General features: G+C 45.1%; 1 protein-coding gene across 2 annotated transcripts in view; it reads left to right on the plus strand.

Annotated features, from left to right (window-relative positions):
* APC6 (anaphase promoting complex 6) overlaps positions 1-27364 on the plus strand; it is a 72655-nt gene that overhangs the window by 11863 nt on the left and 33428 nt on the right. For both annotated transcript variants that reach the window (XM_087392715.1, XM_087392716.1), the window contains 2 exons: positions 11479-11518; positions 23298-23343. In XM_087392715.1, the coding sequence (XP_087248841.1) occupies positions 11479-11518; positions 23298-23343 (86 nt within the window). The remainder of the gene's footprint in view (positions 1-11478; positions 11519-23297; positions 23344-27364) is intronic.

The following is a 27364-nucleotide window of genomic DNA, read 5'->3' on the forward strand; positions in this document are numbered from 1 at the left end:
TATAATATACATATATAATGTCCAAGTGGTGACTTATTTTATGACTTTAAAAAATCCTTTCTTTTTCTTTCACCATTGGTTGGATCATGAAATTTTGAGCAAATATCCTCTTTACAGTTCCTCAGGATGACCTAAGAAAATATATAATGCCTTTTTAATAGACTCTCTATGTGTATTTAGCCAGAGAAATATAGTTTGAAGAGCTTGCCCCAACCCTATTCTGCTGGCGGAATACCCTTGGAGAGCCTACACAGAAGGAGTCATAACTTTTGCTTCTTAGCTCAGATTGAGGAACTGTAAAAAGGAAAAATGTTCAAAATTTCATGATCTATGCAATGGTAGGCTTAAATTTATAATTTTTATAGTTGTAAAAGAGATAAATTGGGCATTATCAATATAATAAATATGCTGCGGTGGGGGGGGGGGGATCGGATGAATAATGCTCAATTGCACCTTTGCTCAGAGATATGCAAGCAAGTCTCTTTCAGTTCAGTTATGCTTATGCTCTAGTGAGATAACTGTATGGGCTAGTCGGAGACTAGGTTACTAAAAGCTTGGCTTTTTGTAAAAGTAGCTTTTAGAAAGCAGGCCCTAGCTTTTTGCTAGACCTACTCTATAAAAGAAAGGCCTCTGGCCTTCCAGATTTATTCATAATTGTACTTAGTTCTGTGCTCTTTGAAGAGCCAGTTGTACAAAGATTATTCTATTGCAATAAAGATCTTCGGGGGGGTCCAGCCCTTATTTCTTGGCCCTAGTGTTGTGTTCCTTACCCTTCTTTCCCAGCACTCTATCTTATTAGCGATTCAATTTCCACAGCTCCAGCACGTATCTCGAGAAGTGTATGGAATTTTCAACGCCAAGTATCCTTGCCTCGGGTACTGCGATTTGCGTAGGAAGAGTCCCGCGTTGATTGCGACTATCCCACGGTGCTGAAGTGACTTGCGAATTTTATCTAGTTTGGGTTACAATGGTATTAGAGCGTGGTTTTGCTACTTTCTTGGTAGCAACGGTCCACAGACCTCGGTAAAGACGTCTGGTAGGTGCATATTGGGAGACCTCGGAAATCACACCGGTTTGTTGGCGCATATCAGAGACCTCGGCTCTTAGCAGGTGGACGGAACATCCGTGTAGGCAGACCGATCAAGTTCACTACTTTTAATGGAAAGTATGGAGCCACTCAAATTGCTTTGCAGTTTATTCGTCAATTTGATATAGCCTTCAAAACGGGGCACTATCGCGAGAAGTCCAAGTTAAAGATTGTAAGTGTCCACCTTGCAAATTGTGCCAGTGCTTGGTGGGGAGCTCTTCTAGTTGCAGAAGAGGCTCCAAAGATATGGAAAGACTTTAAGAAGCAGTTTTATGAGCAGGTTTTGCCCAAGAATTTCTTTGATGATGTTCATACAGCCTAGGAAAGTATGTGCATGAAAGCGTCTGACACCATCGAGACATATAATTAAAAGTTTTGGACAGCTTACCTGCAGATCACACCCTTCAAAGAAATTTCAGAAAAGACGAAGCTTCGAAAGTATAGAGCTGGATTGCTTCCCAACATAGGAACTCAAGTAAGCATTGATTCAAAGAAGACGAAGCTCCGAGATTTGATGCATTTAGCTTCCGTGGTTGAACTGTTAAGGGAAGACCTCCTTCACACTAGGACGACCCAAGATTGGGGAGAAAAGCACATAAAGCAGATCCCACAAGGCTCAAGGAAGGACAAGGGGGACGCCTCTTTAAAAGAGGACCCACAAGATTAAAAAGGCGCCCAAAAGCTCCAGAGCACCAAATTTAAAAGGAAAAAGACTAAAAGCTTGGCTTTTTGTAAAAGTAGCTTTTAGAAAGTAGGCCCTAGCTTTTTGCTAGGCCTAGTCTATAAAAGAAAGGCCTCACTTATCAGTTCTTTGCTCTTTCAAGAGCCAGTTGTACAAAGATTATTCTCTTGCAATAAAGACCTTCAGGGGGGTCCAGCCCTTATTTCTTGGCCCTAGTGTTGTGTTTTGCTCCTTACCCTTCTCTCCTAGCACTCTACCTTATTGGCGATTCAGTTTCCATAGCTCCAGCACGTATCTCGAGAATTGTACGGAATTTCCAGCGCCATGTATCCTTGCCTTGGGTACGGCAATTTGTGTCAGAAGAGTCCCGCGTTGATCGCGACTGTCCCACGGTGCCGAAGTGAATTGCAAATTTTATCTGGTTCGGGTTACGAAGGACATGGTTTTTTGTATGTTCAGTTTCATTTTATGTTACTAGGAACATATCATTACATAAATCATAGGAGTTCTTAACTCCAGAGTTGAATTCTTTGCATGTACTAGATTTGTCCTCACATCTATCACATTTAACGTTTGCACTTGCATTTTCATCTTATTATGCAATTCACGTTGCTAATATCTCAGTTCAATCGTGCCTTTGCGACATGCTATGGTCCCGGCCTCCCTTCGCGGGTTCTGGTGAGTCCCATGCTTGTATGCCATTCCGGCCTCGCATTTTTTGACCGCAGATGATCCAACGGCCGCCCCCCTCCTTCGGGCCCCCTAGGCCACTCTGTGAACCATGAGCTCGACGAGCTCTATTGAGGATGGACTCACAAATTACAATAGCATCCCTTTTTTAATGAGATTGAGTGCGTGCGGATGGACTCACAAATTACAATAGCATCCCTTTTTTAATGAGATTGAGTGCGTGCCCCCATATAATGCCAAACAGAGTATTACATCAATATCTTTCCTCTCTTGTGAGATCTTTAGTATGTTGCTGGTTCTTATTGAAATGCATTTGGTGGCATTAATCTCCATATTGCATAGAATAGATGAGCTACAAACTCTTAATCTAGGAACATAGACATTAAAAGCGAACTGTGTACTTGCATGGTTTTGATGTGTTTGTTTGAAACTCTATATTAGGTCTACATGGAGCAAATTCCAGCCTCTACAATTGAGAAGTAGTGATCTAGACAAATTCTAGTAACTGTAGAAGGTAGAAATTCATCAGGGATCAGGGAAATGGATAGAATTGAAGAGGATGGACAAGGCTCTCCAAAGATAAAGAGTAAATTATAGCAATGGTAAAACATTTACTCACCTTTGGTGGGTGGCACAATCTTCAAGCATTCGTCATTTTGAATCATGCCATAAGATACATAACTTTAGAGTAAATGAGGAACACCGAAACGCCTCATATGTACTTCAGATTTGATCTCAAAGGAGTTCAGAAAGAGATTCCTAAAAATCAATTGAAGGAACATGGTGGGGAGAGGGAGAGGGAGAGAGAGAGAGTAGGCTAGGGAGAGAGAAGATAATACTCAAATGGAAACATAATGAAAGTGAAAGGAAATGGAAATGAGCAATAGACCAAAATGGAAAGACTCACATTGATAAGCTTGATGTAGACTCCTTGATGTGTATTGATGTGACACACAAGTACAATCATATATAGGATAGAACACACACTAGAATACCAAAGTGTATATGGGATATGTCCCAATATGACACGTGGCACACACACATAAGACTCTACTAGAACTCCTAGTAGAACACACTTAAACACACTCAACTTGAATTCATGTTCTAACACCCCACCGTGAAGGAAAGGTGAGGGACTATTGGAATGGAACCAAGAGCAGAACATGACAATGACGGACTACTAATCTATGCACTCCAAGTAACTTAGAGGCTAAAGTCAGAGCATGTTCAGGGGTTGATCCAAGCACTCTCATGGCTTGAGACTCAACATGACTCAAAGGCTCATGTCTTAGCATGGCTACATGACTAGCTCATAGATCTAGGAATACACCAACATCCTGGAACTCGGCTAGGCCTGATAACGAGACCCTATCAAAGCCAATACATGGCTCCCGAACACCATATATAGCAAAACATCATTTTAGGAGGACTATCCAAGGCTCATAATCTTTATTGACTCAAAGAGATCATTACATTCAATTTTTGGGGGACTTCCCAAGGCAGAGTACCCATATACATCAAGCTCATGGACATATTTTAGAAGACATATTCATCATTCTCATCTATCTCCTGAAGGAAGGATAGATTTCGGAGATGAGCAGTGAGAGCAAAAGTTAGTGTCGGAGTGTCATCTTCTTCTTCTTCACTAGTGGTAGTTGCAGCCAAGTTAGCATGCTCCTTGGATTGTTGTTTGGCAATCTTCTGAAAACAACGGTCCTCTATATGGCCAAGCTTCTTACAATACGTACATTTGAAAGGTTTGAATGGCTTCTTACCCTTGGAATACAATGCCTGCTCCTCATGGATATCCTTGTGCCTTCGTTCATGATCGAGAAACATTGCAACCATTTCATCGAAGAACATATCCCGTGCTTCATGAAGCATTGGTATGATATCACGATACTGAGGAATATCCTCAATGCTGAAAAGGAGGACAGCCACCTGATCATCTTCCCCAATAGGGACCTTCAAAGCAGCAAGTTGGGTGATGAGGGATTCCATATGATTTAAATGAGCATTAAGAGAATCTTCATGCTTTATATGGAGCTTAAAGAATTCTTGTCTGAGGAATACTTTGGAATTGATCATTTTGTTACCCTTGGAATATAATGCCTGCTCCTCATGGATATCCTTGTGCCTTCGTTCATGATCGAGAAGCATTGCAACCATTTCATCGAAGAACATATCCCGTGCTACATGAAGCGTTTGTATGATATCACGATACTGAGGAATATTCTCAATGCTGAAAAAGACAGCCACTTGATCATCTTTTCCAATAGGGGCCTTCAATGCAGCAAGTTGGGTGATGAGGGATTCCATATGATTTAAATGAGCATTAAGAGAATCTTCATGCTTCATATGGAGCTTAAAGAATTCTTGTCTAGAAATTCTTTGGAATTGATCATTTTGTTGCCAAATAAGCACTCGAGCTTGTCCCAAAACTCATGTGCAGTGTCATCAAAATCCAAGTGATGAATAACGTCATCAAACAAACCCAAACCAATGATAGAAAGACCTTTGTCCTTGAGAGTTTCCCACGCTAGAATTTTCTTTTCATCAGATTCAGGTTTCTTGTCTTTGCCACTAACCACCTTCCACTTACCTTCCTTGATAAGCAGAAGCCTCAGCTTGGTTTGCCAAGTTGGAAAGTTCTTACTAGAAAACTTTTCAATGACAATTCCCGCCACTAATGCTGTCATGACAAGAGAAATCACTAATCCGTGATTAGTAGACATTAAAACATTATTATATATTATACGCCAATGGTGTAACATGTATATGTATTTATGATGGACATCAATCGATTTGTTATGGTGGTGGATCATATCAGTAGATAGGACTAGTCGAGCTGGAGCCACTGCTTCAGACGGCATCGAATTTGGACATGTGATACTTATTCTATTAATAAAAATGTGCACACACGTGTCTAGGTCCTAGGGGTAATAGGAAGGGAAGGGTGCATTAAGGTGCATTGAATGGTAGATGCATGGGTCATAGGCTAAGGGTAGGTATAAATGGGAAGATGAAACTTGAGTGATCTCAAGGGACATTAATGAAAGGGTATCACCCTTTGATTGTGAATCTCACGTAGCATTCTTCATTCACCTTGCATTCATCCGCCATCTCTCACACACCTTGCATGTAGTGTGAGTGGAGAGTGAGTGAGAGAGAGCAAGAGAGAGTGTGAGAGCTGGAAGCTTGGAAGCTGAAAGCTTAGTTGCAATAGAAGAGTGTGAGAGTACAACACACTGAAAGAAAGATAAGGTTTGGTCTAGTGACAAAACCTTAGTAGTCACTAACCATAGTTAGTGAACTAACTGCGGTTAGGGGGAAAAACCTCTTAAAGAGGGAAAAGTGCCCCTAACTAGCTTATTATATTACATTGGTCACTGCTGAATTATATCTATAATTCTAACACCCCCCTGCAGTGCCAATGTCATGTACAAGGCTGATCAATCACCAAACGGATATAAGTTCAGGGCACTGCGAAATGCCTCAAACTTTTCACGTGGTAGTGCTTTGGTGAAAATATCTACAATGTTGTCATGTGTGGACACAAAGATCATACTGATCTCTCCTGCATGCAACTTCTCTCTGACGTAGTGATAGTGAACCTCGATGTGTTTCGTGCGAGCATGAAACACTGGATTCTTTGCCACTGAGAATTGGAGAGGGACCCTCCAAAGACAGATGAAGATCAGCAAATAGACGTCGCAGCCAGACACATTCAACTGTTGCTGTGAAAGCTGCCCTGTACTCAGCTTCACATGAGGTAGCCACTGTAGATTGTTTCTTGCTCAGCCATGAAATGCAAGATTTACCCAAAAAGAAACAATTGCCACTAGTGGACTGCCTAGTGTCATAATCACCAGCCCAATCTGAATCACTGTAGGCATGCATCTGCAAGTCACCCCCCTTGGGAAATAGTAAGCCAAAAGACTTTGTGCCTTGCAAATAACGGAAGATGCGCTTAACTGCCTGCCAATGCATAGTTTTTGGGCTGTGCATGTACCTGCTCACCTGAGATACTGCAAACTGAATATCAGGTCTAGTGTTGCAGAGATATATGAGGCATCCAACAGCCTGACTGTAAAGTGTGGCATCAACTGATTCTCCTGCATCATGCATTGTGAGTTTCAGCCCCGGCTCCATAGGAATGGCTATGGGCTTACACTCTTGCATGTTAAATCTGTCCAAGAGTTTCTGAACATACTTGGACTGAGACATAACAGTGCCACGTTTCTCTTGAGAGAACTGGATCCCCAAATAAAAGTGAAGCAGCCCCAAATCTGACATGTCAAAGTTGGTCTGCAAATCAGCTTTGAAATTTGCAATTTTTTCTTCATTGGACCCTGTGAGCAGTAAGTCATCGACATAAAGAAGGATGACTAATATTTCCCCCCCATCCATCTTGATGTAGAGGGTGGTCTCAGTAGGGCTATTGTGCAGCCCCTTGCTGGTCCTGGCATACCATGCAGGAGGGGCCTGTTTCAGCCCATATAAAGCTTTGTTGAGCTTGCACACTCGAAGTGCATTTGCTGTAATTTCAAAGCCCGGAGGTGGTTTGACATACACCTCTTCCAGCAAGTCCCCATTTAAGAAGGCTGTTTTTATGTCCAATTGATGAACATTCCACTCAAAATGTACAGCCATTGCAATTACTGATCGGATGGTGGTCATCCGGGATGTAGGAGCGAATGTCTCCTCATAATCTATGCCCTTTTTCTGAGCATAGCCCTTAGCAACCAGCCTGGCCTTATATCTGTCATGGAGCCATCTGGCTTCCGTTTGACTTTGAATACCCATCGTGTGCCAATGGCATGTTTACCCTGTGGCAAGTCCACAACATCCCAAGTCTGATTTTTTGCAATGGACTGCAACTCATCGTGCATGGCATTCATCCAATGCACATTATCCTTTGCCTCTTCGAATGTGGCAGGCTCCTCCTCGTCAAGGAGAGTACCTGCATATGCTGATTCCACTGAATTAGCACCTTCCATGTGCCTTGCTGCACTGCGAGTTCTGCCAGATAACGGAGCATCAAGTTTACTCTCCCTGAGAGTCTGTAACAGCCAGTTTGGGACTGTATTTGCTGCATGTATGTCTGCAATTTCTTGCTGCACCACCTGTTCCACTGCCTGTGGAGGGGGCAAGACATCCTGTGGCTGAACTGAAGCATCTGGAGGTTGCTGTAAATTCTGATTTGGATAAGAAAAATCAGCAGGGGAACCCAAAGCAATGGGTAGCAACCCTTCAAAGACATCCTCTGAAGACGAAGGCAGATGAAAATCAGCCTGAGTGTGAGCTGAATTTTCAGAAAATATCACATCTCTACTTACTATGATTTTGCGTGTAGCAGGATTGTAGAGACAGTACCCCTTGCTTTCTGCACTGTATCCAACAAATATGCATTTGATGGCTTTATCTGACAATTTGTGCCTAAATTCAACTGGCACATGTGCATAGGCAAGGCATCCAAAGACTCGGAAGTGATCCACTGAAGGCTTCCTGTCATTCCAGACCTCAAAAGGAGTTTTTGTTTTTAAAGCCTTAGTGGGAGCCCTGTTCAAAATGTAATTGGCACACATCAAACCCTCTAGCCAGAATTTATGAGGCATGTGTTTGCTTTTCAGCATACATCTGTCCATCTCCATGAGGGTTCTATTTTTCCTCTCAGCTTTGCCATTTTGCTGAGGGGTCAGCCTGACTGTGAGCTGATGCACAATACCTTTGCCCTTGAGAAAAGCATTAAATTCTGCAGATAGGTATTCCCCACCTCTATCCGTGCGCAATGTCTGTATCTTGAGTCCGGTTTCATTTTCAACCATGGCTGAAAAGTGTTTAAACACCGTGAACACTTCAGATTTCTTTTTCAGCCCATAAACCCAAGTAAAATTGGAGTAGTCATCAATAAATGTAACGAAGTAGAGATGACCACCCAACGACGGAGTCCTCATGGGACCACAGACATCACTGTGTATAAGCTGCAATTTGCGAACAGCTTTAACTGAACCATCCTTCTTGAAGGTGAATCTATGCATCTTACCTAAAATGCACCCTTCACAGGCATGTGGAGGAGGTATCTCAAGAGGTGGCAATGCATCAACCATTGAAAACTTCTGAAGTGTCATCAAGCTGTTGTAATGCATTTGGCCATATCTGGCATGCCATAATTCTGCATTTTGCATGGCAGCTGTAGGGGTAGAAACTGCCAGAGCATGGGCTGCTCTTTTCTAAAAAATATCAAGCTGAAAAAGCCCACGCAGCAGAGTACCAGATAACCTTAAGGCATAGTCAGCTTCCCTGTCTCGGACAGCACATTTGTCATCCTCAAAGATGACCTGAAATCCCCCTCTGTTAAGAGTGGACACTGAAAGGAGATTTTTGGTTATGCAAGGCACATATAAGACATCTGAAAGTTTGAAAATTGAGCCATCAATGGCAGTGAGCTCAACCTCTCCTGTGCCACGTACTGAATATGACGAGTTGTTGGCACAAGTGACTTTTTTACCAACGGGAGGTGGATGCAAGGAAGTAAAAAGACACTTCCTAGAAGTGATGTGCTTGGATGCACCGCTGTCAAAATACCATGTGTTCAGTGTTTCATTAACACTGAAAGCAGATGCATCTGTAGAAGAGTCAAAGCTGCAAGTCAAAAATGCATATGTATCATCACTGCAAGAGGCTGTACTATCCCGAGCATCTGGAACAGCCAACCTAGAATCTGAAATGCAGGATAAAAAGGCATAATCCTGTCCAACAAAGTTGGCTGCAGCATCCCCACTGTCAGATGCATGAGGGGCTGAATCTGAAACAGCCATACCTGAGCTGTTTTTCTTTTCTTTTGCAAGCCTTTTCCTGCATTCTGCTATGTGATGACCTGGCTTTTTGCAGTAGTGACAAAAACCCTTCTTTTTGGGCTTACTTGCATCATTTTTAGCCTTTTGTGAAGGCTGTCCCGACCCACTGGAAGGCTGATTTACTGATGTCTTTGCCTATCCCTTTGTTTTTGATTTAAATTTTGAGAGCATGGCTTGTTCACCTGCACGTGAAGCCAAATTTTTCCTGGTCTGCTCTTTCTGAAGCAGAAGTCCTATCAACTCATGAAAAGTGAGGGGATTTGCACCCCCCCTCAATGATAAGTTCAGCGAAGTGTGAAAGCTGAGATAAGACTCAAGAAGAGAATTCAGAGTGGTTGTAATCATCTCTGAATCAGGAATAATTTCATCTATGTTTAGCAATTGCTCTCTGAGATCCTGTAGCTTTGTGAGGTGGATTGACATGGAGTCACCCTCCTCCATATGTGTATTGCTCAACTCTCTTTTCAAGAAAGATACCCTTGCATCATTTCGAGCTGCATACATGCTTTCCAAGATATCCCACGCTGCCCTGGAGGTCTTACACGACCGGATATGTGGAATGATAGATCTTTTCACTGAAAGAGAGATGCATGACAAAGCTAAGGCATCCCGTGAATCCCATCTCTTCTACTCTAGAGTATTGACTGTAGCTGCACCAACAACTTGTCCTGCAGCTGCACCCTGTGCACGACCTCTTCCACCTCCTTGCTGAGGAGGGGTAGCAGGTGCAATATCTGCTGGTCGGATCTCATCCCCATTGACATAATCCCATAAATTTCGAGAGATCAGAATATTACGTACCATGAAACTCCAGAGGGAGTAGCTGGTACCATCCAACTTGTCTTCTTGTGAAAGACCACCGAACTGGAACTCATTCTGATTTTGATGGGCCATTTCTGAGAAAAAGATTGAAGCAGATACAAAGCTGAATTCCCTTACTGGGAATGAAATGCACAACTCCCAAAAAACACAGCCAAGCACGGGCTGTAAATGCAACTTAGATTTCTGTACTTGCACTGTCAAAAATCTGTCCAAGCATCAGAAAACTCTCCAAAATCTGCCAAAAGTGCTTCAAACACTCCAAGAAAGGCAGTATGAGCTGAATACTCCAAAAAATGCTCTCTCAACACAAAAGCCCCAATTTGTGGCTTGAAATTGCAACCAGAAAGGGGCAAAATTACTAAAAGCCCCAAATCTGCAATTTTTGAACAAAAGCCCCAAATTTCAGACTAGATCTGCAGATCTGTCTGTAAAAGCCCCAAATTTTAAACAAAATCTGCAATTTTGCTCCAGATGTAGCTCCGAAACTACACAATGATTGCAATGTCTGCAATATACAAAATGCCCCAAATGTACTCCCAGAATACTGAGCCAAACAATGGCTGTCTGCAAAATTTTCTTGCCAAAGATCACCTACTAGTTCTCTTGTACGAAACCAAGTAGCTACCTGTTGTACGGAAGCAGAATAAGTACGGAATCACTGTACTGAAAACAGTACGAAAGTGCCGTACAGTTGGTACGGCACTGTACGGATTGTACGGCTGGTACGGCGAGCAGGTACGAGGACAGATGTACGTGCAGGTACGGAAGTGATTGCAATGTACGGCGAATCTGTACGGTATTTGGGGGAATGGGAATAGATATAGAACACATGCTCGAAGATGTACTAGCTATAAAGTACCAAGTCATGGATGAAATATTGCCTGAATTGGAACAGAAAATGGGACTTCTGTAGCGAGGCATTTAATACCATCGTTATTTATGAAGGACAACCTTCCTCCAAGATGGGATCTCAATCCATAAAAGAAAGATGCTGTGCTAGGTAAAAGTCAGTTCGCATGATCTAGAAATCGGAAGTGGCTATGAAGGAATGCTATCTGTGAAGGGAGGATAGGGAAGCTTTGCACTAACAAGACATAATTGGCATTACTCTCATTTTTAGTTTGTTTTGTAACCAAAGTCTAGAAGAATCATGAATTGATGAATGGATAATAACTCCACGTCTCTTGTTAGTCGTGGGATGAAAATGGCTTTCCTCATTGCATTTCACAATTTCATATCAATCATCATAATGTTTTCCACATTTGTAATAATTCGCAATCATCATTAATGTTTTTAAAAATTGTAACGGTTTGCTGGGAAAAAATATCTATGTGCAGGTATCAAGCTGCTTTGAAGGCAGATCCTTATTGTTATGAGGTATCCATCCCATCCTGCCTCCCCTCTCTTCCTTTTTTTTGTGGGTTTGGTGACAAAATGTTAATCTTTTCCTTGTAGCGTTTTGGCTAAGATCATCCAATCTGATCTTACCTCATCAGATCACCAAAGATCATAACATCCATAATGCTTTCACTCACATGCACCTATGCTTTCCCTCACATCTTATCACCAATTCTCCCCCTTCAAATGAGTATTAATAGTATTTGATTCCCCTTTAAATGTTCATTCTTTATCGAATTAATTATTAGCAGTTTTGGGAGGGGAAATTCACTACAAAGTGTTACTTTCGTCAATTCTAGCAATTAGACAAGTCTGATATAATCTTAATCATTGTATCATTTTGGCATAGTGATCTATTGTTTTACAGTTTATCAATCTTCATGGGTGAAGCACCCTTGTTTGTAGGCAAGTTGGATATATCCGTGGTAGTGCCTAGTGGCTGCCATATTGTGAGTATGCTGGCTCGTAGCCTATATCTATCCAACCACGTGTACAAGTTTTAATTTGGCATAACTTGGTGATTGTGACCCTTTATATCTTGTAACATGTAGTGTACTAGCTCTTGTTGGAGTATTGACTTGTATTATTTGTGGTTTTGGTTATCGACATGTACGATTTAATTAATGGTTTAAGTTGTTTGTTTTACATGAGGCCTGATTTAGATTCACTTGTCATGAATCCACGAGGTATTTTCTAATTGTGTAATTCCATGAAATCCCATCTTGTCGTATGCTGGAATTCACAAGTGTTTAGTCTCATTAAGTCTTTCTCACTGATCTACCCATTTTTGTTGAAAGTTTTTAGTAAATGAATTCCCAAGGTCTATTGGCCTATGAATGCCTTGCTTTCTAAGGTTTAGGCACTTCCACTTTGTCATAGAGGCATTTGTTGACACTTGCAACCTTGAGATGTCTTACGATTTGCCTTGCTCAATTTCATAATACAAATTGCCAATGGTAATGGTCTCTATGCTAATATTGGACATGAAAAGTCATAGAGGCCGCTTAGTGTGAGCTGGCAATATCACGTGGCAAGTCGCCACACAACTCATCACTTTCTTCTATCTGCAAGAAGTTGAGGAGGTGGATTGGGGGTGCGGATGCGGACCGTGCATGACATAGTCATCTTGTAGGCTCCATGGACCAGCTTAGTATATGTAGCAACCCAAGTGCTCCTAGTGGTTTTTTGTTTGTGTCAAGCCCGTGCACATCTAATTGCTGTCACTCTCTTCAATACATCAATGCAGGCCCCCTAGTTTTAAAAAAACAAAGAAAGGAATCTTCTATTAATGCTTGAAAGATTTCATACAAGACAGCAGCCCCGAAGGTGCTAAGTATGGAAAAAACCGAAAAAAGGTTGAAAGAAAGAATCGGCCTATTCCAGAGAAACCTAGCTCATTGCCTAGGGGATCTCTAGTACTGGGGCTAACAGCCAAGTGGGGGGGGACTATACAACCAGCGAATCCCTCGCGGGGTGAAGATGTAGAAAACTCCTGCAGGCCAAGCCTTGTAGAAACAAGCACGCCTCTCGATAGTCGCCCTGGAGCCTGGAGTCCCACGCTCCCAGGTGGATTGTAGTGTGTATATGATGTCTTGCCAGATGGCGACTAGGGTAGCCGAGGGTGGAACCGGGTGCTCACCCATCACGAGACTGCGATTAGCCACCCAAATGTTCCACGCCGTGATGCTGGGTACCACCTCCCAAACGCTGTCCTCCCTAGGAGAAGGGGGAGCAAGGCTGTCAGGAGCGACTGCCTCATGGAGTGCTATCCTCTGGATGCTCTGTCCCTGTATCCGGTAGGTTGGGGAGATCTCATCAATCTGAAACACGCGTCCTCCCTCTGTCAACTAGGCCACCATCCCCTAGGTGTAGACTCTCTGAAGACTCTGCATACGTGTCATGATCCTGAGGGCTCCCATCCAAATCCTCGCTGCGCTACGACAGCTCCACAGGCGCTGCGGGATAGTCTCCAGGAGACCATCGGAGCAACAATGGCACTGCCCCTCCAGTCGCATCTGCTTCAAACACAGTCCGATGGGTAAGCCTCTGTGGGCGGCCAGCCAGAAGAAGTAGGATATCTTCCTCGGCCGCAAACAAGACCATAACCGCGTCCAAAAACTAGAACAAACATCCCGGGGCACTCTCTAGGTCACCCAATGCGTCTCCCTCGAGGGGGTCCACCTTGACGAGTCCCTCTGAAGCCTCCTACCAATCCATGTGGTGTAGGAAAAGAAGGGGCACCTCATCCACCTGCTCGGCTAGGCCACCCTTGGAAGGCCAGAACCACTCCCGAATCCCACTGGACCTCCCTCAAGGGTCTACCCTCCCACAGCCAACGGTGCCATCTAGGGGCATCTTGCCCTGAGATACTGGGAGGGTCAATGTGCCACTCCTTCCCCAAACATCCCACCACTCTGATGATCTGCCCATCAAGACTCCCATCCATTTCAGGGTCTCTCTCAATGAGTGGCTGAAGTAGGCCTCCAGGTCCTACACAGAAGAAGCCGGGGTGTGTGCTGCCTCGCTGCATCAACATCCTCAAGGGGATACTAGTACAAGAAAACTACCCCGACCATCTGCCGTCTCTCCATACGCGAAGTCCCTCTCACCAAGACTCAGGAATGGCTAAGGCAATCTCGTTCATGTGCTGCCTTGCCCCTCGCAGATGCGCTAGGGCGTCAAGCCTCTCCTCTGCTTCCATGGGTAATCTGCTCCAACGGCCAAAGGACCTGGCCGGACCACTGTCCCACTGTGCCCAACCAATGCGAGTCTGCTGTTCGAGCATACGCCCCTCCTGATCACTGATCTCTAGGTGCTATATAAGGGGCTGACGCTCAAACTCCTCTATGCATTTGAGCGTAGCACGAATGAGACCCACTGCTAGTCTCTGCTAGACCCTGTGGAGGCTCCTCATCAAGGGGGAACCCTTCCCCGTAAGGTGGGCCTCTGAGAAGATCCATCTGTGTGAAGGATACCACTGTCCCCGAGTGCGTGGGGTGTTCCTTAGAAGCCCTCGCTGTAAGAGGAGCTTCCAAGGCTCTGCACCTGGGGTGAGGCTGCGAACAACCAACTTGCCCAGGAGGGCTCTGCTCTGCATCTCCGGCTGAATGATACCCAAGCCTCCTAGTGCCTGCGGCATGATCACCGTCTGCCAAGCTACCCGAGCTCTAGCGTTCCTCGTGCCGTCCGAACTTGCCCAAAGAAAGGCGATATACCAAGCTGTGGCAAGGACCTGGTTTGCCACTAAGGCACGACCTGTTAGAGAGAGTTTGGCGGAGCTCCAGTAGAGAAGCTTGTGGCAAACACTCTCAAGGACGGGGGTGATCTGCTGCTCTGCTGTAATGTCAATACCAACTTGGCATTCGAGGTATCTTGCTGTCTCGCCCTGCTCACGAATCTCTTGTGTCTCCTTAAAGCTTGTGAAGAAACCTATGGATTTTGTTGAGTTGATCCGTGCACTTGAGGCCTCGCAGTAGATAGCCAGGGCACCCCTGACTCTCTCCAGACTCACTCCGATAAGCATCTGACTAGAGCTCCCCGCATAAAGCATAGAAACTCCTCTGACCCATCTGTATGAGAAACCCAATCTACGCATAGTACCCTCTAGGAAGGACCACTCCACCCTGTCGTAGGCCTTCTCAAAATCCAAGAGAAGGACGACCAGCGGCTGTGACGACTCCTTGAACCAATCCACTGCCACCCAGAACGTGAAGATGTTGTCGAGGATGATGTCGGTAAGATGGGGCCTTAACCGCAAGGTCAAGACTTGGCGAGGATCTTGTATGCAGTATCAAGCAAAGTGATCGGTCTCCACTGTCGAATGTCTAACCTATCTCCCTCTTTCGGGATCAAACAAATCCACCCCCTGCTCAAGGACTGAGGGAGGGAGCCTGTGTCAAATATCTCTTGGCATGTTAACTGGAAAGGAGAGATAATCTCCCAGAAGTTCCTCCTCCGGGGCCTCTCGGTCAACCCTGTCTCTCCTTCTCTCTACGTCTAGCCCTCTGCTTGGGTTTTTTCTTTTTAACTTGGGTCTAGTCCCCTTCGTAGGGGGTAACCCAGGGGGTTTGAGACTCCTGCTGCTCCTGCCTGAGAGGGTGCTAGACTTGGGCCTGCTGACTCTACCTGCTCTGCGGAGATTGGGGGGGAGGCACTTGGCCATGGCCACGGGGGCAATCTTTGGCTTAGTGACCCATCAGTCTGCAACGGAGACACTAGCGTGGTAACCCAAAAATCTCCACTTGCTAGCGAAGTGTACCCCCTTCAAGGGTCTCTAGAAGAATCAACTCTGGGAGGGACTCTAGGCTCTCAACCACCAGTATGATCTTGGGGACCCCGTCATCTGCTACCACTGCTGCAGTCGAATTTGGGGGAGAGTTGAGCACTGTGCCAAATGCCTGACCAATGGAGGGGAGGATGGTTGTGTACTCCTTTGGGATCCCTGGGAAGCGAAGCGTAATCGGGAAGCGGGGAACATGGTGTGTCGTGTCCATGTCCTCCACTATTAAGCCATGGTACCAAGGAAAGAGGTACACCAAATGCAGGCCAAGGAGGATGGGGCTTTGCTCCACAAGTGTAAAGGTTGTATCGGGGGAGCTCAGTTGGATGAGGAAGATGCCTCTCCCATAGATAGTGACCTCTTGAATGTGGTCGCCCTCTAGTGCCAAGCTCGCCTAGGTCCACTCTCGTACATGTCGCCTTGTCGGTGTGAGACCCACAATTTTGCCCACTGTCGCCTTCCTAAAGGGACTGAATTGCTAGCTGAACCTGTTGTTTGTTGACTGGAGAAAGAAGGACCTTAACGGCTGTGGGATTCGAGGGTGCTGCGATAGAGCCCCTATGGCCAGACCAAAGGTCACCACCAGGATCTTCTTCCTTCTGACAAACACAAATGCTCTTGCTGCTGGTGAAGAATGAAGTGGAATGGACAATGCGAGAGGGCGGAGGCGAAGAAGGGAGATGAAAAAGAAGAAGCGGAGCGGGCAAGACGAAAAAGCAACGGGGGGGGCCAGGAAGAGGGCGGAAGGGAGGTGGAGGGGGAAGGAAGCACGGGGGGGATGGAGAGGAGGCGGGAGGGGGCGAAAAAGGAGGCGGGGTGAAGGTGCGAAGGGGCGGGAGGGAGGTGAAAAGAAGGCAGGGGAAGAGGAGGAGGTGGAGTCGGGAGGGGAAGGCGGGTTGAAGCGGATGGCGGGAGGGCGAGCAGGCTGGGAGGTGGAGCAAAAGGCGGAAGGGGAGGCGAAGGCGGGGAGGGATGGCGAGAAGGCGGAAGGGCGTTGGAAGGAGGGGCGAAGAGGAGACAGGGCGCGGATCGGTGGCCGAGGCATGGGCGGAGGGTCAAGGCGGGGCGGAAGATGGGGAGGAGGCGAGGCGGAGAGGCAGAGGGGAGGCTAGGGGCGGGATGGCGATGGCGTGCGCAGTGGGAGCAGCCAGGTCTGCAGCAGGGCGCAGAGAGAGCAGCTAGGTCCGCAATAGGGCTCTCTCTCTCTCTCTTTCCCGTTTTTGTTACTCACCAAGTAGGCCCCCTGGTTGAAAATGCTATGCAAGGAAAGAAGACAGCTGTGAGTAAACTTCTTGGTTGTGTGCTCCAACTAAGGTAGAGGATCACGAGAGCTCTAGGACCACACACAAACACCTCGCCTACTTACTTTGAGTATACAACATTCTATGATCTTCGACACACATACAACACTGCACCCAAGGGGAGATCACTTTAATAGATCCATTGGCATGGTATCAATTGATGATGACAATACATCGGCCCAGTTACATTACGTTGTGTCCATCTCCATAGTATGAGAGGGTGACTGCATACCTCACTAATACATGGTAGTCTTAAGGGTTTAGCCATAGTGGCCCTTGTTGAAATTTTCATGCTAGTGTGTGCACGTGCATGCGTATGCTTTTCCTTTTTTGTTTGGGGGGGATTTTCAGCATGAATTGTTGTAGTTTAGCAATGTCTTGACTAGTGACTAGTTTTGCATATTGGCCTAGGTTGGAAGTAGTTATGCTTCCCTTGAACCAGTTTGCCAAGCGGATTGTAGGGTGTGAAAATTACCAAGTTAAGGTGATAGTCACTCAGCGGAATTGATAATATCCTGTGAGACTTACAAAGTCTTGATGCTCTCAATTGAAATTTGGGATTTGTTTATTGCACTGTGTTGTTTTCTGTGTCGTAGCAAGAGAAGCGCTTACGCTCTCCTACCTTCTGGTATTTAATGTGTTGTATTGTACTTTGTTATAGCCCATGTTGCACGTCTTATGGCACACACACACAACTTGGCTGGCACCTCGCGAGCTTCCTATGAAAAGGAGTGCTCTTCAGCATAGAAGATATCACAACCAGCAAAATGGCCTATCTGACCAGCATACATATGTTGATTATGCTCTTGCAAAGCAACTATATCAGGCTGCGATTGCCTGATATACATCCAAACCAGTTTCCATTTGCGACCATCACACATTCCCTGTACATTGAGAGTAACACACTTCAGATGATTAAGCATATTTATAGTTATGGGATACAGCAACTAATGGGCTGTCTACGTTTGCATTTCCACCTCAATATCCGGGCCTGTGCCCTGGAATGAAGCATCAGCTTGAGGAGAGGACAAAAGTGCAGCAAGTTCTTCTTCAGGAAACAAGGTCCGGTGTTTTCCCATGAGAGGATGCACCACCCCAAGTCCGAGAAGGCAAAGGTCGCGTGGGAGAGATGACTTTGCGAGAAGTTTGCCATCCATCAGTCAAAATTTTTTCCCCTTCCCCTGAGGTGGAGAGGACAAAGGCACATGAAAAGAAGCATTACCATTTGAGACAGCCAGGGCTTTGACTTTGTCTTGCACGGAGAAAAATTGTTTGACCTCTTTGTTTATTACCACAAAAGAGGCATTTGCATTCTTATTCAAAGGCTGAACCATTTCAGCTTGCACTGGCATCCGTGGAGCTCAAGAAGGGCATTGTGAAGCCATGTGCCCAAATTGCTTGCATTCAAAGCAAGCACCTGCAAATAGCGCCCACTTGAGCTTGTAAAAGGCACTCCCCATGGAAACATTATTCATAGTAACCGAATATGAAGCTGGAGTGGGATGATCTGTATCCTAGAAAAAATCGGAGAACCCGAACCGGATGGGTGCGTGATCCTACCACGCTAATACCCCCTTTCAAGGCTGCAAGATCAGGATGGTCAGTTCCAAGGGCATGGGATACTTGTAAAGGACTCCAAATACTTCCACGGTCCCAATCTCCAAAACTTCCTCGATAAAGGCAGCCCAGCTCGCAGGCGATAATCTGAGTGTTAGGCAGCTACTCCCTCTTCCCCAAAGGTGTGTGAGGAAGCTTGTCCTGTGAGCCAGCTATTGTCGTGGAGAGGTCAGTGAGGTCGCCTTAGCCTTGCACTTGCTCAAGGGTGGGGGATCAGCAACCGTTCCGGATGGGATGCGCGAGGAAAAGGCATCGGGCAGGTCGGTTGCTATTGGGAGGGATGGCGGGAAGCGGGAGGGGAGGGGGGGAGGGGAACTCTTGGCATAGCCCATGAGATCCAAAGATTGAGGAGACCACGTCCTCCGCCATCGTGTAGAAGTGATTCGAATTTCCATTGGGTTGCGGTGGACATACCACCTTACCGAGGGAAGCTGCAATTTTAGGTAGAAGAGAAGACAAGCATTGAGGAAAATCCACAACTTCTACCCAAACAGGGCAACGATGCCGAATCAATGCCTGATAATCCCAGGTGGGAGACCAAGGCAGGACATGGACCATCTGCTGGCCATAGAAGAGAGGAAAGTGCTCCAGCAAAACCTGATGGCGCTCCTCATCAGCCATGATGATCTAAAAAATGTCCCTCGTTGCATAATGAACTTTTTTGACATAAGAACCACCTAGGGTTCGAGTCAACCAATTCCCAACATCTGCTGCAGCAGGCATCCGTCCTGGGAAGAAAATTATAATGGCATGCTTTGCATACTCCTTAACTGGATCAAAGATATCATCCACTTTCACCATAATGCCAATGGTGGGAAGTGGATCTTTCCAACCTTTGAAGGTGTCTTCAAACCCTTCATGCATAACCTCATAAACAAGTTGAGCCTCAGGAGAGTCATGAAGGGAATCATCTGAATCCATCACCTGTTTTTGTTTCTTGTTGGAAACCGACTTGTCTTTGTGAAAGGTTTTCTCATAGGAATAACCCGCCATTCAAGTCAAGGAAAAGGCTTGGAATCAGCAAAGCTTTACAAGGAGGAAAGCACAATAGGTACAACAGTAGCAGAATTAGTACGGACGAATCTGTACGAAAATCTGATAGTATGGATTTTCAAACAGTACGGATTTTTTATTGTACGAACGAAAGTGTACGGAAAATTTTGACTGTACAAACGAAACTGTACGGACTGTACGGATTTTTCATGGCTGTACGGACAGAATCATACGGATTTTTGATAGTACGAAAATTTTTTTCCCCGAATTTCGAGGGAATCTCGAGGGCGTCAAACTGAGGGAGAAACAAGCAGCTGCAGTGTGGGAGCATGAGAGCTAGCACGGGATCTCTCTCTTACACCACACACACACCATCACCCAACACTCACACACACCTCTCTCACCATCTACTACTACTACTACTACACACACACACACACACACACACACACACACTCCTATTGCTTTTTGGATTTTTGTTATCCCCTCATTTTCACACGCACACACACATGCGTGCGCACATGCTTACTAACAAGGATGGTACACAGACTTTTGGATGCTGTTGGAATGAGGTGCATGTTATCATTAAAGCCATGGCATTGCTCTTCATATCTCTACGGTTGGCCGACATGGGTGTACCTTAACATCGCGCCATTGGCAAGGTCAGGGCACGGATGGATGGCAATACATCTCTTTCTAGAGAGAGCTTCTCTCTCTCTCTTTCTCTCTCTCTCTTGTGTCTGTGTGTGGACAACCAAGTGCTAGTTCCGTACATCATTCCATTGATTCCAGATTGAGGTCGAATAAGAGGTGGCAGCCATAGAATACCCTTGAGACTAGAGACTATGCACTTTACCACATCCATGAGGTGCAGAGAGAGGGGTATGTATGGATGAGATGCCCCATGCACCATTAGCTCTTAGGCTAATGCCAGTGCTTGTTCCACAAGGGGTTTCTAGACATGTGCCAAATAATCGAGTGCTCTGGACCAGTGTTGCATTATCCTATTTGTATGTGAGGTCATCAGGTATAGATAGACTCATGAGACTGTAGATGAAGGACCTTGACATCAGCTGATCACATATTATAAGACCAACGTGCTCTCGTCCCATTGAGACATACTCATTGCAGCATCACAACATTTTGCTAACTCATGATGCCCATAGGTTGTTCCACAGAGCGGAGCAAGGGATGACAGTCACATATCTCCAATATGTTCTAGGGACACCGATTCTTTGTAGGAACATGAGTGGACCCACTTAGAGCTTATATTACCTGTTGCTGATACGTGACAGATATTAGATCTTGAGGGTTATGCATCACCCCTCAAGTCCCCCTACTAGGGATGCTTTGCCCGTAACTTGGCCTCATAGGTTTTCAGACCTTCTGCAAATGTCAATAATTCCTTGGTCCGCCCAGCAGGGATGTATGGCAGCCCTTGTTGGGGGTTAGACTTGTTGGATATAGAGTGGGATCGTGTGGAGTGGCTACAGGTTCTCATGCTATCGCGGATGATTCGCGGCGGTAAGCAATCCGTTCCTCACCTGATCATTCAGGCTGACTTTGGGTCATCCCAATTACAACTAGATGCGGCATTTCAGGTCATCACGTGTCTGTATCGAGTCAGGGAGTACAAGGATTACACTTTTGGGTGCAGCAAACTACCATGGCTAGCATTCTCCTCCTCTATGGCACTTTCAGCAAGAGGGGACCAAAGATGTTGGTATGCACACACAGAGAAATGGTTTGAGCGACTAGGGCTCCACATGGATAGACTCCCTTCCTTCTAGTACAGTATGGACGCTCCATTTTCTCCCCTCTTGTCACACGAGATCAACTAGGTCATCCGTGAGGATCTGTTACAGCTACGCACAATCTTGACGTGGCTGGGACCGAGCGAGCTTCCAGTGAAGCTCAGCTTCTACAGAGATCACTGCTTGCATATCACAGAGGAGGGTTTCATTTACCCATTAGGATACATACCTAACCGCCCAACCCCGCAACATAACCTCGATATGATCGTGACCCAGAGCCAATGACTCGACAGCTTAGACAGAGGGTTGACGCGCAGATTACACTTGGGGATATCCCTTCTCTATTCAGAGTTGGAGCCCGGCCAACAGGGGTTAATGTAGCCCTTGTTAGGCGCAGAGCGATGACAAGGAGACGTCACAGGGCCACACCCATGAGCAGTCGACAGCGCTCTATCGCCGATTTCATGCCTCCATTGCCTCATCCACCCCGATGTCCTGATGATGCTGATGATAATTATGATGATGATGATGATGAGATTGATATGTAGTCGACCATATGTAGTCGACCATTGACATGACTATGTTGTACTTAACACTATCATTTTGCATTTATTTGCATTCTGCATAGGTATGGATGTTCGTTTGGTAGCTCCCCCCTCACAGCTCATTTGTACCAGGATTTTCAGAGTCTCATAGACCCATCAGTCTTCCGAAGACTTTAATATACTTTCTTTCTTTCTTTCTCTCTCTCTCTCTGCTCCACACCCCCCCCCCCCCCTCGGGCCTCGTTTCCCTCCCTTGTTGTGCCTTTTGCCCTTGCCCCTTTCCCTCTTCCTCTCCTTGCTTTTTCATCACCAAATTTCTCTACATTATTCCTGTGCCCAATAAACCATGGTATCATCTATCTGAAGTTTAGACTACACAATTTCAACTTTTGGATCCTGCTTTCTTGTGTCAATTCTAACAATGTTTGTTTGCTTCGTACAATTTATGATTTAAGTATTTACTCTAGCACCTCTAGATTCAACTTATTTCTTCCACATATCCACATGATGTAGTGGCATACTTTTGTATGTGATATGTGTTTTGAGGCTTCTATTTTCAATATAGCTAGTTTGGATCTCACCCCACATGATTTCAAGGATTGAGGAAGTGGGGTTTCTACTTGTATTGAACATTTGAAATTTTTTACATCCTTGTGGCATTACACTTTTGGAGTCAAACAAATTGAAACTAAGAGTAATTTAAAGGTTAGCGAATGGAGTGTGATGCCTTTATTATTAGTGTTGAATTAAAGAGAGAGAGGACAGAAGCTGTGAATCTATGGTGAAGTGCTCAACCGTTTTAATTAGCAAAAGCTATAGGAAATTGTTTGAATTTGTTGTTGCCATATCATAATTAGTAGTGTATATTTGTTATTGCTTGACCTTTGGTCACTTCATGAAGCGTTCAACCTTGATGCGGCTTGGGTGATTCGTGGATCTATTAGAACTTAGAAGTCTGAGCTTCAACTTTTTGCTTCCAAAAGGGAATTGTGATGATCCGGTATTTCACTCATTATGGCCAGTTTTCTCTTGATTTGTGGACAGTCTGCTTGGCCAGTCTTTTTGGAGATTCCTCAAACCAAAAAATTCCCATTCATACATCTATGTTTTCTATTTTTCTTATGTGATGGGACCTCAGATTGTTTAGAAATGTGGGTTGAGGATAGTATTTGTACCGTATTAGGCATGCCCATTTTTCATTATTTAACCTCCATGTTGCTTCGGAAATGAATAGCTGATGTAGGTTCTGTATGATGGATTTGGATGTAGGCTTTTGAGCGGCTTATTGAGAATCATATGCTGACCAGTGATGAAGGTACAATCTGACTGTCATAGAAGCTTTTTAACAAGAGTTAGACATGCTAAAGTGTGAATTCAAGTCCTTTTTAAGAGCAGCTGAACGTTCAAGGGGGTTTCTTTTGTAGAAATGATGAAGTGTGAATTCAAGCTCTTTTTAAATGCACCCAAAGTTCAAGTGGGTTTCTATTGTAGATGATACTGAGTCCTGACCAGCAATATGGCACACTTTGATGGTTATAGAACTTTTCAATAAGAGTGTTCAATTCTTTTTAACCTGCTAATTCAAGTTTTTTCTTTTGCATTAAAGAATAGGTTTCCTTTGTATATGATGCATGTAGAATTCTATACGTGTGATCATATATATATTTTCAAGGGAAGAGTGATTGCCGTTTCATATGTTTTCAATTGCTTGGCAAAATCATTCAATAGTTACATCTATCTAGCTAGCTATATTCAATGTATTTTGACATAGGTTAATTTCTGTCAGTCTTGTATACCTTTGAGGTTTTGTTTTGACTTTCAGCAGTATCATTGTAACTGGGAGACTATGTAGGTCCATAAAATTGGTCTGCTACGTAAAAACTTGTTATTGCCCTGCAACATGAACTCGTAAAATCCAGTGGTTTAGAGGGTTAACAGCTCTGATTCAAAATTTGGTGGGCCTTGTTATCGTGCGCAGTGCTGGGCATTTCCTGTTGCTTGAAGATTCTTATCACTTATTTCAAAGTTCTACTAATGCCCTTGCATTTCTTGAAGGATACTTGCCAGTCTAGTCAGAAAAGTATGTTGGTGATGTACTTCTACTGCAATGGAGAGTTAGCTTAGTACTAGAACCAAATCGGAGATCAACCTTCCTCTAAGACACCTGACTCACTCCTTCTGCAACACCTTATTTCACTTCAAGCTTGACAATAAAGTTTGGGTGTACAGACGGACTCCTAATAATTTTTGTGAAGGAAGGTTGGAGATCTTCTTGCACTCAGGTTATTGGCCAACTTAATGTTCAAGCCAATTCTTCCGAGGGTCTTTTAGAAAATGGCAGTTAGTCTAGGAATGAATGTAGTTTTTAAATACTTTTCAGGAAAAGGATGATATCTGCTACCTGGGATTTGAACAGCAGTCTTCAGATAAATTTTCTGGACTCACCAACGTACTACTACTGCAATGGAGAGTTAGCTTGGTACTAGAACCAAATGGCAGATCAATCTAAGACACCTGACTCCCTCCTTCTGCAACACCTTATTTCACTTCAAGCTTGAAAATAAAGTTTGGGTGTTCAGACGGACTCCTAATTTTTGTGAAGGAAGGTAGGAGATCTTCTTGCGCTCAAGTTATTGGCCAACTTAATGTTCAAGCCAATTCTTCGGAGGGTCTTTTACGAAATGGCAATTAGTCTAGGAATGAATGTAGTTTTTTAACACTTTTCAGGAAAAGGATGATATCTGTTTCCTGGGATTTGGACAGTCTTCAGGTAAACTTTCTGGAGGACCTACTCTCTCAAGATTTATCTGCATTGTGTTGCCTTCTTTCGTCACTTTTTAGTCTGAAACCCCTTCCTAGTGTAACATGCAAGCTCTCCAAATCTGCTTCCTACATGAGTATTTCTACTTCATATCGATGTTTTGTCAAAATTTTGATGTCTTGGTGTGTCCGTGCAAGAGTAGATGGATTTTTCAGAATGTAAGGGTCAACTCCCCAAATAAGGAGAGCATGGGGGAGTGACATCTGTAGAAGAGTAGGGGGAAGGTTGAGGGATGAAGTGGCCACCACATGGGCAGCACACAGGCTGCCGTGTGGACAGCAAGCAGCTGTGCTTCTTAGGTTTTGCATGGACCCACCCTCCAGGGCAGATCTGTGCTAGAAGGGACAGCCATGGTGTTGTGGGCCACACATTGCCCTGATAGAAATCAGGCTTGCAACCAGGTTGTGGCTCCAAAGGAGGTGGCATGGAGGCCGGAGGGCTGCACAAGGCCTGCATACAGGCAGGTACAATACCCATAATGTGGACAATAAATGCTGGGGCAGAGCCCAGCTAGAATGAGACCTGGGTGGGTGGTTAACATGCCCTGACCTACAGCTGGTCAGCCAGCCTACAGACTGGGTCGGCCAATCCTTAGTCTGTCAGCTGAGCTGACATGCAGTCTGCCAGCTCCAGGGGCATTCCAGCCCCTATATAAATCCCCTGTTGGGGCCAGAACATGTATTAAGTCCAGCACTTGCAGGCTGCAGTTCAACCACCCAGGAGTGCTCATCTGAGGCAATAGAGCAAGCAAGTCTAGGCAGAAGCAAGGTGCAGAGAATCCATCCATTTGTCCAGCTGTCAGATGTGCTTCCTTGCACAAGAGAAGGTGGATGCAAGGTACCAGCAGGGTGCAGGCACCAGCAGATCCGGTAGATCCAGCAGCCCTTAGCCTTCATGAAGAGCGCAATTGAGCAGATCACCTCAGGGCAGAAAGGGTGCTGACGGAGAATATCGGGCTCCACTGAAGACGTCATAGGAGACGCACGAAAGAAGAGTGAGAAGCAGATTGGGCAACTGTGTGTGGCCTCAGTTGCAGCACGAGTAAGCAGCACCCCACTGTCAACGTATTGTGGTTTGTGAATGCACCTTTTGTATCTGTTTTGGGTCCTATCTTTGGACATCATCATTCAGTTATTGGCTGGCATATCATGCTGTCTACTTCAGATATGAGCATGCTACTCATTTGTACACTTGTGAAGTTGTGTGCACGATGGAGAGCCTAGAGGGAGTTCTCGGGTGTGATCTCATGGACGATTTACTTTCTGCTGTGTGTTAGATCTAACATGGTACTGGAAATCATGATGTGAGCAGATTATATATTTTCCAATAGCATTATTCAAGAGATCCTTAGGAGATCACATCTATCTTCCTCCGTATATGGATTCTAAGGGCTTAAAATCCCTTTACCCTATGCATGTGTTCCCTTTCTTATTTCATATGATGTTTACTTGAGGTCTTTAATCTCCCCAGATTTTGGGTACTTTTTAGGTCGTCTGTAATCACCTTCTGCCAAGCGACCCTGGCTCTAGAGTTCCTTGTACCAGCCAAACCTGCCCACAAGAAATTGTGTATTAGGCGCCTGAGCTAACTCATACAACCTCTGTGAAAACACCAGCAGGCGGCTATGTACCAAGGTGTAGCCAAGCATATGTGATTGGCCACAAGGGCCCTATATGTTAGAGAGAGTTTGGCCAAGCTCTAGTACAAACGCTTGCCTCACACTCTTTAGTACTTGGGCAAGCTGCTGCTTTGTCGAAATATCGACTAACAATCTAAATATCTCGTTGTATGTCTGCATGGAATCTACTGGACGAGTCCAGCCTTCTAACCAAGGATCTCTTGAACCTCCTCAGCTGCTATGAAGAAGCTGGCTGATTTTATCCACTTAATCTTGGCTCCAGAAGCCAAGCGATATGTCTCATGGCTCCCCGGACTTCCTCTAGGCTCTGCATCGTGCCCTCCACAAAGAGTGCGGTACAGTCGAGTAGCTCCTCCCTCTGATGAATCAAGAACCACATCCATGTGAAGTTTGCTGCCTAAAAGTGCACAAAGTAACCTAGAACCTCTACCACGAAGAGGAAGAGGAAGGGAGTGAAGGGGCAGCTGTGACGAACTGCGTGAGAAAGAGTGAAGGCCTGACCGCTGATGAGCATCTGCTTGCATACATGGCCCAAATTCCCCGAATCCATCAGTCTGAAAAGCTCGTGCCCTCCAAAAAAGACCAGTCCACCCTATCATAAGCCTTCTCAAAATCCAGAAGAAGGATCGTGATAGGTTGCGCCCAATCAATAGCCTCCTAGAAGGTGAAGATATTGACCAAGATATTGTGTTTCTAAACAAATCTTGGGTGCATTGTGAGTGATATCCGCGAGGTGGGGCCACAACCGCAAGCTCAAGACCTTGGTAAGATCTTGTAAGTGGTGTCCAATAGAGTAATCAGTCTCCAGTAGTGAATGTCTAACCAATCCCTCTCCTTTGGAATCAAAGAAATCCAACCTTGACTCAAGTATCTTGT

This window comes from Dipteris shenzhenensis, chromosome 21 (genome assembly GCF_047967505.1).
Source record: "Dipteris shenzhenensis isolate YYH24624 ecotype China chromosome 21, Dip_SZ_1.0, whole genome shotgun sequence".
NCBI lineage: Eukaryota > Viridiplantae > Streptophyta > Polypodiopsida > Gleicheniales > Dipteridaceae > Dipteris > Dipteris shenzhenensis.